General features: G+C 38.3%; 1 protein-coding gene across 1 annotated transcript in view; it reads left to right on the top strand.

Moving 5' to 3' along the window:
• The window catches only part of ADAMTS6 (ADAM metallopeptidase with thrombospondin type 1 motif 6), a 249,235-nt gene that overhangs the window by 178,314 nt on the left and 48,628 nt on the right, over positions 1 to 22,293 (top strand). The window contains exons 14-18 of the mRNA XM_063454066.1: positions 6,186 to 6,288; positions 9,460 to 9,593; positions 11,272 to 11,395; positions 17,104 to 17,184; positions 20,330 to 20,493. Coding sequence (XP_063310136.1) covers positions 6,186 to 6,288; positions 9,460 to 9,593; positions 11,272 to 11,395; positions 17,104 to 17,184; positions 20,330 to 20,493 — 606 coding nt within the window. The remainder of the gene's footprint in view (positions 1 to 6,185; positions 6,289 to 9,459; positions 9,594 to 11,271; positions 11,396 to 17,103; positions 17,185 to 20,329; positions 20,494 to 22,293) is intronic.

Raw genomic sequence — 22,293 nt, 5'->3', positions numbered from 1 at the left:
GGAGAGGTATAAACCAATAACATTACTAGGCAAAAAGAATCATATACAGATTAGTTGAGGAAAATATATATATATATATATATATATATATATATATATTGGTATGAACCGTAGAATTTGTGGCAACTACTAAATAATAAGTAGGCAATGTTCATCCCCTGAGGGGGTACCCAAGCTGGCCTGTTGCTGGGTCTTCAGGGATAAGAGGCTGAACCCAGGCCTGGCTTCCTGTAGGCAGTATATCACATTCATCCCCTGAGGGGGTACCCAAGCTGGCCTGTTGCTGGGTCTTCAGGGATAAGAGGCTGAACCCTGGCATGCAGTGGACCATTTTCATCCCCTGAGGGAGAGGTTGGGTCCGACCCCCGGTCACTAAAGGGGGTACCCAGGCTAGCCACTTTTACAATAGTGCGTTGCTGGGTCTTCAGGGCTTAGAGGCTGAACCCCGGCAGGGCTACAAAAATATTGCCTGGTGAGCATAAAAGAAAATCTAGGCCTGCATAAGCAGGCTTCTTCCAAACTGCTGTGAAGGACAGGAAAAAAAACTGCCTGATGGGAAGGGGGAGGATCTATTTATACCAGTTTCAGAGTTCTATTTCCTGTCCTTTCTGCTGTGAGGGGAGGAGCTAACCCATGAGTAAATGCTGCCACGATTGATCAGGAAATAAGCATTTTGGATCTTGTCATACGTGTAATATTTTTTATTATTAACTTTTTTTGTTGGGTTGACAATATTTTGGAATGGCAGGCTTTTGAGGGTGCTATTTTTTTAAAAGAACGCTATAGATTTGATCAAAGGAGTAACTTCCAAAAGTTTATTTCTTCCCAGGAAAATCCCAGTAAAAAAGCTTTTACAAATCATCAATACTCTATTGCTGCTTCTTTATTTTACCTCCAAATTCTCCATTATTGTATTGAATTGTTTTGATATAATGAGTAAATAAAGCAGTTTACTAATACAATATGGACTATGGAACATTAACATAAACCTCTACCAAATTATTGATTTTTCTTTCTTTTGCATTCATGCACGCGATTCTCTTTTGTGGAAGATAAATGTAACAGCTATACCTTTGCGTACCTGTGTTCAGATTTCCATATTGCATACTTGGGTGCTTCCATCTATAATACTGTAACCGCGGCTGGTTCCCCTATTTACCACTATAACATTTTAAAGCATAGAATTTAGCAGGGCTAGCCGTACAAATATCTTAGCCATAATATTATATAGTTAGTAAGTGTTCCTCTATTTAAAATATATAATTCATTGAAAATACAATATAAATTAGGGATTGTATTGGAAGCAATAAAGTTTTATCTTTTAAAATATTTTATTAAATAAAAATATAAATATAGACATAACATTCATTACAATAATAGGATATCGAACTAAACTCTATAAACATAAGTAATGAAAGAGAACGATATCCAAGTGATAAAGCTTTCTAAGGCACTATAGATTCCGAGTCCCTCGCGCACTTGTCACTTACCTCAGTCCAGTGGTGTATCCTGGTTTTGTGCTGCCCTAGGAAGGACAAAACTCAGGCGCCCACCCCCACCCAACCCTTCCCCCCCGCCGTCTAAATACATACACACACACATTCACTGACAGAAACACATACACTAGCTAACAAAAGCACACACTCACTAACAGACACACTCACTCACAGACACACACACACACTAACAGACACACACACACTCACTAGCAGACACACACACCCATTAACAGTCAGAGACACACACACACACACAGTCAGACACACACACACAGACTAACTGACACACACTAACAGACACACACACACTAACAGACACACACACTCACATTAACACATTTTTTTTTCATTTAACCTCCCCCCCAGCCTCCTTTCCTTTGGGAACGCTGGGGGGGGGGGAGGGGGGAGTTCTCTTTCTCCCTGGTGGTCCAGTGGCTGCTGGGCGGGCGGCTGGTGAGGGAGCACTTCCCCTGAGGACTCTGCTCAGCTCCTTTGCGCGCCGCAGAGTGAGGCTGGGAGCCGGAATATGACGTCATGAACTGAGGTGGCCTGGGTGCCTATATTGTCCCTTTGATTTCCCTAGCTCTTACACTGCACAAGATAAGCAGTCTAGCCCTGGCAATTATCTTTATGTTCTGTATGTTTTAAACATGCATGTACCACACAACATTCCTTCTTTAACATCAGGTTAATAGATAAATCTGAGGTATACACAATTGCCTCTGAAGCTCCCTTGACACTGGCCAGGTCTTCTCCTTCTGAAATGTCACGACACTGGTCTGGCTTAATGCGCATTCTCTGAGCTCAACCCATGCATATTATAGCTTCCCCATAGGAAAGTATTGAATCTTTACTTCCCCATAAGAAAGTATTGAATCTTTGAAGAAATTAGTAGTCTTCATGCAAAGGACGTCCAACATTTCACAGAGTGAAACTCCGTAAGGCACCAGGAAGCAAGGTGGATTTAACTCAGCAATGTAGTGTTGTGGATCTAAATAATGATCTTTGTTATATTCAGAGGAAGCCCAAATTGTTGTTACAAGTGCACTTGGAGAAGCGAGAATTAGACACCAGACACCTGTTGGTATTCAAAAATAAGCCTCTGACGTTTTATTCATCAGCTGGGTTTTATACATTAAAAAGTAAGTGCTTACGTGCAAATACTCTTAGAACAAAAATAGCAAGGGAATACAGATAAGACATAAGGATGAGCACCATGTATACATAACAAATAAGTTTCTGGGTAAGAGAGAACAACAAGATTAGAGTAGAGACATCTTAGGTGGGGGCTCTCTGCTCCCGGGACTTAGTCATATATGGTCTTAAGTGTTGTTCAAGCATCAAGCAATCAATCCTAATTCCAAGTTAGCCAATTTTAATATAGGATATCATTATATGACACCTATAAGCTTGAGCCTTGGAATCAAGATAAATTCTATCACAATCCCCTCTTTTGATCCAAGGGTCACCCAAATGTCCAAGGTATATCCAGGCCTGCTAGCCAAAGCCTGTGGGACTTTCATTTATTGCTTCACCACGGTTCCCTTGGACTGAGCGACCACCAGAATCAGCAGAGGAGAGTTCTTTCATTTGTTAGGCGAGGTAACATCATAAAACCTTTCCGAAGTCGGAGCTGGAATGTAAGTTAAGGTACGACCAACAGTAGGTTTGCTTTTACATAGAGAGGTTAGTAGACATGAAAAAAATCTAAAGGTTAGAAAAATAGCCATAATGACAAATACAGCTAATAGCAAAAAGTACAAAATTTTCTTAATTAGTAAAGTCAACCATGTTCCTAGCCCAAATGTCCAATCCCAATCCCCAAAGAAGCCGTTATCTTGTTTGATATCCTGTACTAAGTCATGTAAATCTTTTATATGTTTATGGATCATAGTTCCATGGTCAGATAGGTTAAAACAGCACATACCTTCAATAGCTTCACATCCTAAGTCATGTTTCATTAGTAAGTAGTCAATGGCTGCTCTATTCTCAAGGATTGCCTTCTTATTTGCCTGGTTGTCCATAAGTAGCTCTTCTAGGGCCTGTGATGTGGCATTTAAACCTTTTGCAAGGGAACAAGCTACAGCATTCACTACTCGGGTATTATACAGTGCTAAGCCTGGGACTCCTACCAAGGTGTACGCTAGGGCAGAGTATTCGGTTTTGGATAAGAGAGTGATTTCAGAGTTACAGTCAGAAGTAAGGGTGTTTTTAACATCTCTCCTGTCTCTCAGCAGTTTGTGTAGCTGGGTGGTTTTAGTGATCAGGTCAGATTTGGAAAACATGGTCATGGTTAGTCGAGAAATTGCACAGGGACCTCCTGTAATGTTACCTGGGACATAAGCACAAGTAATATTTCCACAGGAGAAAGTCCATCCTTTAGGAAGATAGACATTGTAGTGGTAACTCATAACTTGGTGAGTTTTGGTACAATTCATAGTGGTGCTCAGGGCTCTACAATTCGTGGTATTTTTCTACCATGTGGGGCAAAACAGGGATTCAGTATTAACAACAAGATTAGAGTAGAGACATCTTAGGTGGGGGCTCTCTGCTCCCGGGACTTAGACATATATGGTCTTAAGTGTTGTTCAAGCATCAAGCAATCAATCCTAATTCCAAGTTAGCCAATTTTAATATAGGGTATCATTATATGACACCCATAAGCTTGAGCCTTGGAATCAAGATAAATTCTATCACAGTAGTCATTGCAGTTTCTCACAAACTGCTATATTTTACATTGCAGTGTCAAACAGACAGGGGCATGGCACCCAGACCACTTCAATGAGATGAAGTGATCTGGATGCCTACAGTGTCGCTTTAACTGAGAGGAGTTCTGTAATTCAGACATTGTGGCCTAAATTTCAATTGATAAAAATTTTCACTTGAATAAATAACCCTGCATATATCTACCCACAATCTAGAATGTTTTCAGGGTACAAAGTCTTCACTATGACAGCTGAATTAAAATAAAAGTATTTCAGAATAATACAGAGTTGTGAAATCTTTTCCATCTCAGCCAAGATTTTGCAACTTTCTTGAAAATTCACAGCTTAGTGACTAACGGCTTTATTATTATTATTGTATTATTTATATAATGCTTTCAGATTCCGTAGCGCTGTTATTAGGCTCCCTATCCATTGTTGGTTCACTGTAACTGTACCATTTACCACTGAAATTCTAGATTCACAGTTTGTAAATGATAAGTAGCATCTTCGATAAGCTCGGAAACACTGGAACTAAATAAACCCACATGCCTTTCCACTGATATCAATAATTATCCCTCCTCAAGTGAGCAACTGGACTTTATAACTCTGCTGGATGCGTGAAAAATGAAAAGTTCCTTTTCTTTTGTGCTCATCCTAAAATTATTTTTGCTGGTTGTTTAAATTTTTTTTAAAGAAATTAAATGAGTATATTAGCTTGTGTCAGATGGACTTCATTACATTACCCATTATGTCAATGATATCCTTAGCGGGAGGCTAATAGTTTTTTTTTGTTTTTTTTTTGCAATGTTCAGAACAGCTGGGGCTAAAGAACTAAATTTGCAAATCCAGAACTCTGTTTACGTTTCAGATTCTTCATGTGTTTTTTATGTGTGTTTATAAGGAGATACCTGATGGATTAATTGCAAAGTGATCCATGACAAGCACTGGAGATTAAAGCTGTTCAGAAACTGGTGTAACACTTAAAACTGTTTATATAACTTCTATTATATTTTGCCTGACCAATTACAAAAAAACTAAGTATGAATAGGTATAACATTAGCTGTGTCTCATTTCAGTCTAAAGTAAAAGTGAAATTTATTGATATTTGCTTTTAATACCAGTATGACCGCAATTTGAAAATAATTTAATAATTTAATAAACACTATGGTTATGATTCGTCCTCTATTCTGTAATTTGATCATGTATCATAAAACAGCAAAATACTTGGATTAGCTGCAGCATATATCACTTTGTAAACTTGACAGATTATTAATTAAGATATCCAGTATATGTAGAAGATAGATCTGTAAGTTTGAGTGTTTTGGTTAGAAAATAGTCAAATCACTGTGTTTTGCAGTAATATCTTACTTGGTCACAAAGAGACATTATTTACTAAGCAGAATATTATGTTAGGCTGGAAAACTACGGACAAAATAACTATTTATATTTAACACACCTGTATTTTTTTTTAGCCTGAATTTTGAAATTCGTTTTTAATTTGCCACAATTTGCTTTATAATGAATTAACCTCAAGTTCGGGGTAATGCTATTGCCCTCTTCATCACACATAACATAATGGGGCTGTTATGATATAATGGGATTGGCCAAACATCTTGTCAAAGAGGGGTTAAGGGTTTATTCACTATTAAGCAAATTGTGGTTAATAGTCAAGATAGTTGTAAAATATATGCCCACGTTTCCAACTCTAAAAAAAAGAAAATCCAAATGAGCTAAAATTGCAGCTCAACTATTTTGGAATAATTGTCCCTTTTTGTTGGCAATTCAACAAACTTGCGGATTGAGATGTAGGCCGAATAGTCTGTCTAAGATGCTTATGGCGGTAAGATGATCCATATATAATACTCAGATTCATATTATGTTGGCTTTGAGGAAATGAAGAGCCTTTTAATATATGTTCCTCTGACTTACAATATGACTGAATATGTAGCACCAAAATGATCTAACCTTGTTTTCATTTTAGCCTTGTCCTTCGGGATCCAGAGACTTCAGAGAAAAGCAGTGTGCAGACTTTGATAACATGCCTTTTCGTGGGAAATACTACAACTGGAAACCCTACACTGGAGGTAATTTGGTATTTGAGAATAACTCGGCCATTTAGCATACATAGATTGCTACTTTAAAATGCAGCTGTCATTCACAAATTTGCTAATCATGGATTCTGCTTTAGAGAAGTTTGAATATTTAATCTACAAATTGTGCAAGAGAAACTGACCGTCATTTTATGACTATTGGTTTTACTTGCCCAACATTTGGACAGAGGTCTGTGCTTGCATCCGTACATGCGTAGTCAGTAAGGCGTCCCGAAAGGCTTAGCTCACTGTTTGCCATTTTCCAATGCATTCATGCTCGTAAATCTCTATACCAGTAGTGTAGAAATGTAAGTAGAAATATGGGTGTAAAAATAAAACTTTATCTATACAATTGTGCATACAGCATACCATCAACCATGGTATGAATGTTGAGATCAGAGGAGGCATTATTCAAAGGGTGTGATCCAGTCATGCAATGTAGATTCACTGCAAACACAGAGCATTATTACGCACAACAATAAAATGGGGTGTAATCCTTTCCATCTTACAAAAGTGCTATCACGTAGACGCATAAATGTGAAGCAGAGCAGTGATCTGGTGTAATATCAAGGTGTAAGCTGACCACAGTGGGCATAATTCCAACAATTGAGACTGGAGCTAGGATTGTTGGCAGGTATTTTATTAGCAATTTGGCTAGCATAAGGTTCATGTAACTTGTATGCATTATAACATTCCACCATGTTATATAATATATCTTGTCTTAAGCACGCTAGTTACATACCCATATTAGTTTAGACATATTTACATACCAATAAATTGAAAAAAATAAATAAAAACAACAAATGTGCGCGAACCTTGACTATTATCACACCTAGAAAAGCCACATTCTTTTATACATATTTCTTTAGGCTTCTAGTGTAATGCGTCATAATGCAGTTAGGTGCATTTTGTAATATTGCGAGATATGATGCAAGCATGGAGAAAGTCAGACATTTTGCATTATTCATTAAAGGTGTGTAGTAAAAACATAGGGTATTTCACACATTGTGGAAACATTTTCCCCGACAATGCAATCACTACAGTGTTAGCAAATGCCAAAATGTCTAAAACAGAGAGATTTATGAGATGACTGAACTCCTTAGCTTCTGGTGCCATAGAAAATGAAGGAATCAGGGAATTCTTGTCCCTTTAAGGGTATAGCGACAACCACTAAAAATAAGGTTTAAATTTGTGAATGAATGCTACTTCTGTGGATGTCAGGTAAGCTTTTTTCAAGTAGAAAACCTGAATATGACAAGTATTTGACAATGTTATATGCATAGCAACATAAAAGTATAAACTTTTTGCTGTAGATATAATTCATCACCTTACTAGGTGTTTTGCTAACTCCTTGTTACAAAGGTTTAAATTAATGCCTACATATACATCGTTCAATAAAGTATGAAGATCCTACAGTTTTATTTTTTTTTATGTTTTATGTGCACTAGCTAAAATGTTATTTTTTGTTTCTTTAAATGTAAAAAATAAAATACAAATTCAAATGTCGTTATTGGCAAAACCATGAAAAACATACAATGTGGGTTATCTCACAAACCACATCAATGTCCCCGGTATTAGATATTTTTTTCTGTGCCTTTAAGAATTCCTGGCCTGACAAGATAGCTGTAGCGTTTACATAAGTGACATTCCTGGTCTACTAGACTGAGGTCGGGCATATTGTCTTTATAAAAACACACTGATTGATTTGGTGTATCTGTTCCATGTTAAACACGAGGTGACATGAGGTGAAACAGATGGCACCACAAACACACAAACACAAGGACAGACCAGATCACTGAGGAATTTGTAAATTAGGATTGCTTTTGATATTGATATGTTGTTTTTATGTCGGTGGTACCCTTCAGTATTGTCCATAAATACTCCATGGTACAACAATCAAATTCCTAAATAAAAAAGTCTGACCGAATTAGCTTACACACATGGGCTAATTGTTTTTTTAGAGAATCTGCTTTTGGTAAATAAACACATGGAGTTGATAACTGATTGTCAGGCCTTTTACATTAGAAGGTTTGGGTGTACACTATTATCATCACTTGTCTTTGAGAAAGGTCTTGTTAATGTGTAAATGTATCTAAACACAGGTGTAGTTGCAACCATTTCCCAAGCCAAATAGATTTTACACCAGTGTTTCTACATCCTCTCTGGCATGCAGTAGTTTTTAAAGTTTGTGATCGGATTTGCTGTTCTATGCCCTTGGCATGTCACAGATTTAGCAGAGATTGGAGATTAATCCTGCCCAAAGGCAGAGATCTCTTCGATCCCTCTATACCACCAGGGTCAACTTGTCCTGCTCAATTTGGAGCAAATAATATCCTCCTCACCTTTCAAATTAAAAAAATACACATGGGGCACATACAATCTAATACAACTCACTATTATTATTATCATTTATAAACAAAAGCAAATTAAAGGAACACTATAGTGTTAGGAATACCAATATGTATAGTGTTGAACTAATGATTTAGGTCCAAAGATTTAAGATTAAAGGTGATTTTACTGACCTTTTCTAATTTGCCAGGGTTGGCCATGCCTCAATGACTGAGAAAATTAGTCTTGATGATCTCAGCCAAACCAATGCTTTCCCATAGGAAAGCTTTGGAAGGCTATTGTGCATGCGCCAATCAGCATCTCCTCATAGAGATGCATGGAGCGTGGAGACGCTGAACTTTGTTGGTGCACACAGTGAAGCACTGAAATAGGAAGCTCCTGTAGTGGCCATCTGAGTGACTGCTCTAGAGGTGTTACTAGGCAGCAAAGTAATCACTGACTTCTCTCTTAAGGGGGCAGTGTTTACATTGGTGAGCCTGCAGGGACATGCTATGCATACCAGAAAAAACTACATTTAGGGGTCTAATCTGTGCTCTTACATCTTTTGCTAAAGTATATTGTGTGTATTTGCATAAATAACAAATATATCATGTTATATTATGTTACTGACTAGTAATAAAATCAGCAACAAGGCCACTTCTAGATGTTGGGGGTTCTGTTGGGGGTTCTATCATCTACTGCAACTCACGATTTTCTATTCTCTCTGCCGTTCAAAGGGTTAAAAGTAATGTGTCTGCTGCATAATGCCTTTCATGGCTTGATATGTAACAGGCTGTACATGAAATATTAATGTCTGTGTCTGTTTTGTAATCACAGGCGGTGTTAAATCGTGTGCTTTAAACTGTTTGGCTGAAGGCTATAATTTCTACACCGAACGAGCCCCCGCTGTTATTGATGGAACTCGATGTAATGCTGACTCCCTCGATATCTGCATTAACGGAGAATGCAAGGTTACTGCGAATACCTTTCATTTACAGAGTTGCTACCTTGTTCTAAAATACTGATACAGATTTCCCAACAGGTTCTTACTGTTATTGCAAAACACTTTTCTTCTGATCTATTTTTTTCGTATGGTGTAAAGCTACATTGCCTTGCCAGCTAGCTGCTTGCAACATAACGTAAGATATGTTAGACTAACCATGATCCTGCTGTTCTCGGGTCCAACAAGAGCAAGTCGACCAAAGTTGGACTCGCCTTTTAAAGTGATGACAAATTGCCTTGAATCAATGTTGGCCCGACGTGAGGGGAGAACCTAAGTCATAGTTTAATATTATAATCGAGGGAGAATTTTATTGTAGTCCTAAAGTGTGCCGGCCATAGTTTCTCAGCATTTAGGTTTGATTCGCAGGCCTCGGACATTCCGAAGCTGATAAGATAAGGAACCCTCTAAGAATATTCAAGTTAGGGGAAAGTTAATTAAGGCTGCAATATATTATGCAGAATTGATTTTTTTTATATTGATTTTCTTTAAAAGAAAAAACAACACAAATAACACATAATTTCAGAGATCACTCTTTTTGGTACATATGTACATAACGTAACCACATATTGCTATAATTACATGAGAGTATTTTTTTATTGCGTATTTCTAATATAGCATCTAAACAATTCTTTGAAAATTGATGAGTGAACTCCAGTCTGAAGTTTCTCTTGAATGTATAGTTAGCTGGCTAAGTTGTATTGTCAGTAATCCTCATGCATTTTAAATCAGTGACCTCAATAAAATCAATAATTTTGTTTTAGTACAGCATCATGACAGACACATTATTATTGAAGCATATAGATACATTTTCCATGGGAATAATTTGTCCATATGTTTCAGTTCTGGTATAGCTTAGACAAAAAAAAAAAAAAAGCTACTTTTACTTCTAAACTCATCTATTGAGCATGACCCAAGATGGAAACACATGAACCCGAAAATGGCATATACAGAGACCTAATTTTAATGTTCAAGTCTCGTCAATGTAAAACATGCGTAGGTGGGACCTTCTGCTCCATGCATTTCCCCAATATCATCACAAAGATGGCAATAAATGTGAATTTAGGGAAATAATCTAAAAATAAATGGTATTTGTACTCTTAGAATCTCAAAATTAATTAGGAAAAATGTAATGTTTGAATTCCATGAATAATACCATGCTGATTTCTATTTAAATGTTAATCGTACGTTCCAATGTTAAAGGCATAGTGCAGAAGTTGCAAGTGCTCTCAAACAAATGCTTTAAAAATTACCACGGCAAAAAAACAAACCTATATAAGCATAGATACATTTATATTTATATATATTTTTTTATAAAGTGTTAATCATTCATTAACAACATTTTGAGTTTTACTCTCGTGAAAGATAATTGATAAAAAATGTTGCAAGTTCCTCATAAATTCACTGCAATGTTGAAAAAATGATTCAGCCCAGCCATGTTTTTTTTGCAGCACATCTATTTAATCCTACATTTTGCAATATAGTTGTCAATTCCCATTTCACTGGTAGTTATTCCATCCCTATTTCTTTCTATAGCAAATTTACATACATAGATTTTTATAGTTTTTGCCTTACAGTAAATTAAATTGCCTAATTCGCCCTTACATTAATTTTGTTAATTGGTTATTATATTGTTTTCTTTTGGATAGCATGTTGGTTGTGACAACATTTTGGGCTCTGATGCTAAAGAAGATCGGTGCCGTGTTTGTGGGGGAGATGGCAGCACTTGTGAATCCATTGAAGGATTCTTCAATGATTCCTTGCCCAGAGGGGGTAAGTACATTTATTTTATTTAAGTCTCTGGCACCTGTATTTGCTAAATACCATTGCCCCGCATTGTTTAGTAATAAAACATGCTGCTCAAATGCTGGTGTTCTGCAATATGTAATTTAGGAATCCTGCAAAGATCCAGATAAAATGTTTCTAAAAAACTAGTAAATGTGTCTATCAGTGTAGGACGTCTTCGGCATTTGCTGAGTCACGGATTACACTTAAGACTCCATCAGCATTGTCTTTCCAGTGTGCTGGTTAGCTAGTCAAAATATTACTAGAACCAGAGATTGTATGGTATTGACATTATCCTTATGTGCATCTGTAATCACATCTTTAATTGATTTTTGGTTGTGTATTAGCAAAATCAGACAAAGCAATAAGGTCCTCAAAGTCTTCAAGAATAGGTCAACAATTTCAACTTTCTTGGAGCCATGTTGCCCATAATGTTATATATATAAAACACCTGCGTGTTATGAATGTCATAAACACAATCTTATCTCACCCTACAATTACTTGTAAACACCTCCAGGGACACCCTACAGACAATTACTGCAGATATTCTAACATAATTCTTGCTATGTGGTCCTTAGATAAATTGCGTAAGGCTGCAGTGGACAAGCCATGTATGCTGGTGCAACAGCTACCCTGTCCCCTGTATATAATTACCATGGAAAGTGCACTCGGTGGTCTTTCTATTCCAAAGTAAATCCTTTGTTGTGCAAAGAGGATACACTTAATCAGGTGTCTATATTTCAGTCCTACCCTGGTCTTGAAAAAAGGACAGGATAGGACTGAAACATTGAGACTTGATTAAGTGCATCATCTTTGCACAATATAGAATTTACTTTGTATCATAAATACCTCAGAGTGCGCTTTCCTTGGTAATTATAAGAAGGCATAAGTTTGTAAGTTTGCACCTGGGCCAGCACAAGATGGAGAGAGAGTGAGTGCCAGGTTCATGTTTAATATACATATCTATGAGGATACTGGATATACTGAAATGTGTGTGTCAGTATATCTTATATCCTGTGTATAACTCATAGAATATAAGCTTGTTTGTGCAGTGCCTTCTTCACCTTTAAATACCCCCTTTCTATAATTGTAAAGCTCTGCAGAATATGTTGGGGCCCGGCTATATAAATACAAATTATAATCATAATATAGACATTCTAGGACAGTGGGGCATTTTTTTTTACGTGAGACTAACATTTCCCACCTTTTAAGCTAAACCACTGCTGCTTTACAGGCTATAGCTTTAAACAAATTTACGCAACATCTGTGATGAAAATATAAACCATAAAACACATCACAAATTACGCAAACTAGTGTCAATCAGAAAGCCTAAAGCAACGCAGTATTTCCTAACATTTGTGTTATTTGAAATATTCATGGCAGTTTCTCTTGCACTCTCTCCTGCTGTCTTTTTTTTATCAAACAGAAGTGCATCATTGCCTCTCTCGAAGAATGTGATTTTAATTTTTTTTCTGTATCTCACACAGACTAAACAGTTTTAAAATTCCCCATAGGAGCGATTAAGAAGTGATCAGATATAAAGTATGAGCACCTGCACACTGTTTGCATACTCAATGGTATTTAAGGGCCCTAGAGACGTAGATAACCTCATAACAGACAGATATTTGTTAGAGAGTACACTATAATTTTATGAAATGGCTTGTACTCCCTAGTTGATTAGCATCCCTTTCAATCTGTTTGAAGGATAAGGTTTGCCGTGATGTGTAATGCATGCAGGCATATAATAGGGCGAAATATATTTTCCCTTAAGGGATAAATGAGTGAGAAAAGTTTTTCCTGTAAATACAGGTTTTAGCCACACTCACTTCTGAAGCACAAGTATCTCAGTCACTTAATTATGTGTGCACAAATGTAATGGTATCTTTGATGATTCTGACTCATTAATTGTGTTCTTTTTGCTGCATGAAGTTTTAAGTAGAGCGCAATCGAAGAACTATTTTAATGATCTTTTGTTAAACACACATAGTTCATTTTTATGCTATAGAGATCTGCATTACATCATTATCAAGCCATCTCCTACCAAAGATGTTAATAAGTGTTAAAAGGAAACAAATGTTAAAATAATGTGCCTAAATGTTGTAGTTTGCTCAGAAATTCTACCACCAGCCCTCGAGATAGGAGAGTGCTGTCTGTTTTCATGGTTAAAAGTGTCCCCAATGACACTGTTTACCCCTGACTAAATCGAATATCATGCTTGCACATCCCCACCCAGCTAAAGGTTCAGATTAATGTGAACTCACATTTAACAGAGGCTACAGAAACATTGCTAGTTTAGTCTTCTGTAACATAAAAAAGTTATAGATCTAGAAAATGTCCAAAATGTTATTAGAGCACACGATATCTAAACATGATGTCCCGACATTGGACAATCTCTTCTGTAGAGGATGCACCTATCCCAACATTAAATAATCTTGAATCCTCTACTTCTACATAATCGAATTACTGCCCAACTCCTCTGTATGATGGCGGTCTATTCCCATCTCTATATGATATCCTCTCCCTGAGTTCCATGTGGTAAGAACATAACCTTCACTTCCCATTTATAACATTCACTCCCCAGTTACACCATTCACTCCCCAGTTACACCATTCACTCCTCAGTTACACCAGTCACTCCTCAGTTACACCAGTCACTCCTCAGTTACACCAGTCACTCCCCAGTTACACCAGTCACTCCCCAGTTACACCATTCACTCCCCAGTTACAACCATTCACTCCCCAGTTACAACCATTCACTGCCCAGTTACAACCATTCACTCCTCAGTTACAACCATTCACTCCTCAGTTACAACCATTCACTCCTCAGTTACAACCATTCACTCCTCAGTTACAACCATTCACTCCTCAGTTACAACCATTCACTCCTCAGTTACAACCATTCACTCCTCAGTTACAACCATTCACTCCTCAGTTACAACCTTCACTCCTCAGTTACAACCTTCACTCCTCAGTTACAACCTTCACTCCTCAGTTACAACCTTCACTCCTCAGTTACAACCTTCACTCCCCAGTTACAACATTCACTCCCCAGTAACACCATTCACTCCCCAGTAACACCATTCACTCCCCAGTAACACCATTCACTCCCCAGTAACACCATTCACTCCCCAGTAACACCATTCACTCCCCAGTAACAACATTCACTCCCCAGTAACAACATTCACTCCCCAGTAACAACATTCACTCCCCAGTAACAACATTCACTCCTCAGTTACAACATTCACTCCTCAGTTACAACATTCACTCCTCAGTTACAACATTCACTCCTCAGTTACAACATTCACTCCTCAGTTACAACATTCACTCCTCAGTTACAACATTCACTCCCCAGTTACAACCTTCACTCCCCAGTTACAACATTCACTCCCCATTTATAACATTCACTCCCCATTTATAACATTCACTCCCCATTTATAACATTCACTCCCCAGTTACAACATTCACTCCCCATTTATAACATTCACTCCCCATTTATAACATTCACTCCTCAGTTACAACATTCACTCCTCAGTTACAACATTAACTCCTCAGTTACAACATTAACTCCTCAGTTACACCAATTACTCCCCAGTTACAACCTTCACTCCTCAGTTACAACCTTCACTCCTCAGTTACAACCTTCACTCCTCAGTTACAACCTTCACTCCTCAGTTACAACCTTCACTCCTCAGTTACAACCTTCACTTCCCAGTTACAACCTTCACTTCCCAGTTTGAACCTTCACTTCCCAGTTTGAACCTTCACTTCCCAGTTTGAACCTTCACTCCTCAGTTAGAACCTTCACTTCCCAGTTAGAACCTTCACTTCCCTGGTAGAAAATCACATATAATAATCTTACCAATCATCATTTCTGATCATTCCTATCATGCTGAACATATATGTACATCCGTAACCAGTATCACTTTTCAACTATCAACTTTGACAACCATCTCTTTTATTCCCCTATTCATTTCATGCCTATTTCTATAACTAAGCATCAGTAATATTGATAGGAAGGTAGAGACACCATATAGTAAACTTTTCAGTTAAATTTAGAATTCCTTGTAAAAAAACACATGGAATTTCCATGTGGCAAAATATACAGTTAATAGCAAGGCTTTACTTAACTTTTGCATGTTTTTTTGTTACCGGAGAAATTCTGTAGAGCGTATCAATGTTTTTTTTGTTTGTTTTTTTACCACTCCTTGAATAAGGACTATGTGTCACACTTTGCACTGATTTTCTGCAAAATTAAAAAAAAAAAATTACCCTGGAAACTCGTTTAGAGAGAAAAAGCTGCACTTAAATTTTGTGAGCCTTTTCCCTGATCTGTGAGTTCTGCTGCAAACTGTAAGGGTTCATTTTAAGTTCTGCTGGTAAATAGTTGCCTCAAACTATCTGTTAACAGCAACCTGTAGATTGTAATGGCTACTAATTGCCAACAGACTGGCAAATGAAAACTGCCGGGTGGGGGAGTTACACCTCTGGTAGCTTGCTGTTTCATACTGAAATGCTGCACATAAATATTCCTTGCACCATGACCACTTTAAAACACTGACCTATATCTGCAACAGGAAAGGAGCTAGTATTAAGTTTTGAGGAGTATTGGTAGCCATTAAATAGTAGCGACAGGGTTGGAAACCAGACAGAAACCAGTCACTGTGTAGCGGTTAGTGTCTACCATAGAAAGTATTGGGAGTGGTTAGCAATGTGTTAGAATCTAGCTACTTACTGGCAGCCACACAGGTGGAAATACTATGATCACAACGTTCATGATTGCAAGCGGGCTCTGGAGTTCAACCTGTGGATGGGGCATGTCTAACCAAGGGCCAAACAACTGGAGCAGCGCCCCTCCAAGCAGTCTGTCCTGTGCTTTAGCAGAGTAGGCACCTGCGTACCCACATGGCAGGTACCTACTCTGCCCAAATGTGTTGGGTGTGTGGCTGTGGCAAAGAGAATTGTGCATTTTACTGTGATCTGCCTGCACAGCTCCCTCGTGCACCTTGCAGTGTTACTGGAGCCAGGATGTGACATCACTTGAAGGTGCAGAATTAGGTTGTCACCGCCATGGATGGGGAGAGGGTAAAAAGTATAAACCTACATCCGATCCCATGCTTAGGCCAAGTTCTCCCTGCAGCCATTACTTTTCTTCACTGGAGGGATAGTACAGCCATTCATTGTCTGTCGTCAGCATGCCAGCTAACACTTTTTATGCACAGATTTACATCAGCCATCCTGGAACCCTCATTCCGGGCTCCAAGTGACGCTGTGAGGGGTGGAGTTTCACCTCTAGCAGCAAAGTTAATTATATCTGTACGTGCAGGGTTTTATTGCACAACATTGTAACATTATTGTGTAACAGTTTCCATTTCTCGCTCAAGTGCAGCTCTATATCTAAACAGTAAATTTCCTGTAGACTTTACTTACATGAGGATGTGACTAACTCACGGCATTAGGTCCACGTCAATTTTATACAGCTATGGCATTTGTTTCAATAAAGTAACTAATATTATGTCAAAACATTAGACATTTTTTCCTCCAATTTCTAAAGTTTTGATTGTAACACACTGATTTAGGTGACCTCTTTGGAATCTGCAGACTTTAAAGTGTGTCAATACTGAATAATTTATGGAAAGACCTGGTTTCCTGCCTCAAGTTCCAGATGCTGTTAATAACAGGCTAACCTTTGCCTTCTAGGCTACATGGAAGTCGTTCAGATTCCACGAGGCTCAGTTCACATTGAAATTAAAGAAGTTGCTCTGTCTAAGAACTACATAGGTACGTTTTGAAAGACCGGAGAATGTGCAATGCCGACATGAGAAGAATGGCGGAAAATAGCTGAAAACGAATCATGACTGTATTTAGACTGACATAAATAAGACTAAGCTCTAGAATGAATTGTTTCCGTACTAGTTTGCCATGTGTTTATAGGTTCTTTTGTGGAAATGATAAACTGCAGTAGAGATACTATTAGTTTGAAGTTATAGTATTTATTGGTTGCTAGTTGAATTGTTTTAAAGTATTTGTATTATTATTATTTTTTTTTAATTCACATGACAGATCTCTCTGCTTTGTTTTACTTTTTTATTATTTTTATGAACATCTATTTAGTTACTAAGTGAATTTCCTATAGGTGCTAAGTGAATTCACTATTGGTTAATCAATTAATGGGATCTGCTTGTGGGGTTTATTCAACCAATAAATGTTCTATTATGCAAAATCAAGCACCATCACATAATTATTTTAACATTGCCTTAACTTTGCTATATTTTTTTTTTTTACTGTATGAAACTTTAATAAAACATTTGCATCCCAAACCAACAGGAAGTTCAAAGTACCTTTTAATCTTTCCTGCATAGTAAATGGTGCCTCTAAGCAAACCACAGAATCTTATGCTAGCACTGTGTGTGACATTAGTAATTCTTTCTGATTTTTTTTGAGAATGATAGGGCAAGATCTTTACTACATTTTGGTATTAACTTTTTCAGGGTTAGGCAAATCCCTTGTCATGACAGTCCTCACATATTGCGGACCCTGAAGTGGGAAATCTGTTACTAAACTAAATATATATACATATATTTAAAATTAATTTTATCAGAGAGGGGAAAAATGGCCCTGTATATCTGACATTTGAGCATTAACACAACTCTAATATTTACAACATCCACACCTTGCAATTTGCTTTCATCTTGCTTTTATTCCTATGCAAACTGCAAATTAATTATGATAGATACATTCTCAATTGTTTTAGTGCTTAATTGCTCACAAAAAAAGTACATAGAGTATTGCAGCCAACCCAACTGATTATAACTTAAAGGCTTACACTGAGCACCATGACCACTTCAGTGATTTGAGATGGTCATTGTGCTTGGAGTCTGTATTGTAGTGTTTCAGTTTGAAACACTGCACATACTTCTGGCACCCAGACCACTTCTGCCCATTGGAGTGGTCTGGGTGCCAACTCCCATCACCCTTTTTTATAAACTGCAATAATTACCTTGCAGGGTTAAGTCCTCCTCTAGTGGCTGTCTTTCAGACCATTGAGTTCAACCTTTTAAATACATATTTTTTCTGTTGATGATCCAAATTAAGGCAAAAAAGCCAATGTAAAGCAATATGAATTATAGAAACATAGAATGTGACGGCAGATAAGAACCATTCGGCCCATCTAGTCTGCCCAATTGTCTAAATACTTTCATTAGTCCCTGGCCTTATCTTTTTTTTTTTTTTTACATTCTTTATTTTTCATCTTGACAAGAAAAGCATGCAAATAATAGCGTGTACGGCTTGTGCAAAAGCCAATCATTGTACAACATGTTTATACATATTTATACAGTGTCCTATACAATAGATATTTAAACAAGCACGTATAACAGTAAGCTTATTTGGCTACTTGTCAAGGATTTTTGTTATTTTTAAAAAATACTTTATCTTTACTCAACAGATGAAAACAAGTGTACAGAAACGTTCAGGCTTATGCTGAAGCCAACAGGATAAATATATGTGATAAAACAATGCAAATTAAGCAGGCCATGCGAGCCCTTCTAGCATTCCCGCACAACCGTTACCCCATCGAGATATTTTATTCCGATTCAGGCATGAGGGCGGTGTATGGGGCCCCTTGCAAGCCCTTCATCTTATATCCGAACCTACTCATGGGGGTCCCTGGCCTTATCATATAGTTAGGATAGCCTTATGCCTATCCCACGCATGCTTAAACTCCTTCACTGTGTTAACCTCTACCACTTCAGCTGGAAGGCTATTCCATGCATCCACTACCCTCTCAGTGAAGTAATACTTCCTAATATTATTTTTAAACCTTTGTCCCTCTAATTTAAGACTATGTCCTCTTGTTGGATTCTTTTGGAAAATTGATAAGAGAATCCAGCCCACTGTTTGAAATTTTCACTGCACACGTTTCCTTTAAACACAATAGTATGTTTGTCTGTGTTTATTTTTACAAGCATTAGATGCTATATAGGTTTGCTATACATTTTTACAGTAAAATAGAATAGTCTATTTAATTGTGTCATTGTATATCAACAGATTCTTCTTCAGGAACAAAATTTGGGTATACAATATAAATTTTCCAATCACACGCACAGGTAGCAGAGACAATGAGGTGGGATTTTCGTGGTATCAGAGAGCCACTAGAGGGACTTCTGGGTTCTTAAAACATGAAAGTCGTTTTAAACGACGCTGGACGTCCTCACCCTATGCATGAGGACCTCCAGCGTCGCTGAAATCCCTGTAGGAAAGCATTAAATCGGACATCGGCGCTGGATTCAGATAAGTCACTGAAGGGGTTTTTAACACCTTCAGCAACATGGGATAGGGGGTGGGTTGGAGGGAGGGGGCACTGCAGGGTCCTGCAGTGCCAGGAAAATTGATTTGTTTTCCTAGCACTGGAGAATCCCTTTAAAGATTGTTGCTGCCTGAGGTGTAACTCCATGTATGACATCATCATTAGCAAGCCCAGCATGAGAGTTCTTGGCTGGCAAATGTCAAAATCTGTCTATATTTTAAAGGCTGCCATCTGCACCCATAGCATACTGTCAACAGATGACCAATGGAAGCATGTATCCTTGTTCTCTGTCTTCCACACAACACACTGTCTTTAAATCCTTGATTTTCAGAAGACTGAATGAAGGAAGAACCACAGACAATTATCCATTGCTGTGGGTAGAAAATAATCTGCCCATTCATCAGGGCCAGGTGACATTCTGTCAGATACCATTGTTAGTGATTGTTTCAGCGAACTTTGTAAATGAACTACTGCAGTGGGAAATACCTTATTTGTGTGCGGTGCCATGTAGTGAAGCAATAAGGCACCTCAGGGTGGCATACTTACAAATAATGTTATAACTCTACACATTTACTGCTGGTTTCCTGAGTTACCACTTTTTACTTTTCTTTTTTAAAGCTTTAAAATCTGAAGGAGATGACTACTTTATAAATGGTGCTTGGACAATAGACTGGCCTAGGAAATTTGACGTAGTTGGTACCGCCTTCCATTACAAGCGCCCAACTGATGAGCCGGAGTCACTGGAAGCATTGGGACCAACATCGGAAAGTCTGATAGTGATGGTAAAGATATGTTCTTTTTTGCTTTAAGTTAACATTTCTTAAAAGAAGTTGGGGTCTTTGTTAAAGAGCATTGAGAAAGATGGCATGTGCTAGTTTCATATTAACTATGCAGTCAAGTGATCTTTTTCACTGCTCTTTTGTTTAAATGAACATCATATGAAATGTAGCCCCCAAACATTTTGGATTGGAAAATTCACAATCACCAGGCTTTCACAGGAGTTCATTATTGGGTTATTCACAAAAGTGTGATATATTTGTCATTTTCACATTTTAGACAAACAATCTAGATTGGAAAATTCTCCAAGGCAACTATGTTTCAAGCTCAGCTAATTTGGCCTCAAATGTGACCGTTACTTTGAATACATTGCTGGTCTCCATTTATGGCTAACTTCTGTGCAGTCCTTACACGGTATTAAGTAGTGGTATTGAAGTGTGTGATGGATCACCCTGTCCCTGGGTAGTAACCCCCTTTACTTCATTCCCCTCTGGGTTCGGTACATTGCCTTCTTCTTCGTTTTATTGTTAATTCATTCTCCTACTGAACAAACTACCGAACAAACAGACTACCCGTATGTGGAGTGTGCCACTCATTAACCTCTATCACCTCTTAACATTTCTAAAACCACAAGCATTCTATGCAGTCGGCTGGGTGGTCATCGTTCGGTATACGAAAAGAAGGCGGCAACCATCTTTAGCTGTGAACACATACAGCGGTGTTTGGTCGGCAAGTGCAGGGAACTATAATCGGACACTCAATGGTGCGAACACCGCTGGGACTTCCTGTCAGGATCGGGACAGGGATCCAACACGCAGAGTACAAACAGTAGCCAGATACGTATACCGGACCTTAGAATGGCCGGACTAACGTAAGTAGTACAGTATAGAATGGTCAAAGACAAGCCGAGGTCGAGGGTAACAGAAGACAGGTAAGCGAGAGACAAGCCGAATCAAGGGTAACAGAGATAAGCAGAGTAAGGTAAACAAGCCAGGTCAAAACCAAAAGGGATAATAGAATACACAAGCACTGAGTGACTAGAACAAGCTAGAACCATGACAGGGCAATGAGCTAATGAAAGAAGCTCTGTTAAATACCCTGTTCAGAGCAGTAACCACGCCTCCAAGGCTTCCTGATTGGTCCTGCAGCAATTGAGTGACAGGTCGTTCCGGAGGAGTGTCCTGATGACAACTTCCTGCCTAGATGCTGTAAAAGGCAGTCACTCCCTCGCGGCCGGCCTTGCATGACCGGATAGACCGTGGGGAAGGGTGCCATCAGGCCGTCTGGATGGAGGAACAGCTAAGTCTCTACCTCTTTCGGAGGTAGAGACCACAGGTACCCTGACACTTCCATATCTACCTATGTTCGGCTGGAATCGTATGGGAACAAGTTGCCGAACAAGAAACATAGACTGAGTAAACCCACAAACCCCTACGTTTGGTATTTTTAATGTATTATGTATTCCTGAAAGAGACCGACCGCACAGCCTGATTTCATGGAACTCAAAATGTGACTTCCATGGAAATCTCAAACCCCTGAACCGATCTGTGTGAGCTATGGATATGTTGGTCCCCCAGATCGGGGGTATCAAGGGATATAAAGTTTGTGGGGTTTCTATGGGTTTATAGGGTACTTTCTGGGTACTGCTAAAATGTGTGTTCTCTGGGTCTGGAGATAATTTAGTTAATACAGTTCATGACTCAATTATCTCCCTGGCACAGGGAAGGGATTATCTTATTCTATATGGACCTGAGAACCAATGTAATGGTTTCTACTGCAGTCTACTCTCAGGTCCAGAGGGGAGT

Source organism: Pelobates fuscus, chromosome 5 (genome assembly GCF_036172605.1).
Source record: "Pelobates fuscus isolate aPelFus1 chromosome 5, aPelFus1.pri, whole genome shotgun sequence".
Taxonomy (NCBI): Eukaryota; Metazoa; Chordata; class Amphibia; order Anura; family Pelobatidae; genus Pelobates; species Pelobates fuscus.
The sequence above is the reverse complement of the archived record's forward strand: the minus strand, read 5'-3'. Positions and strand labels throughout refer to the sequence as shown.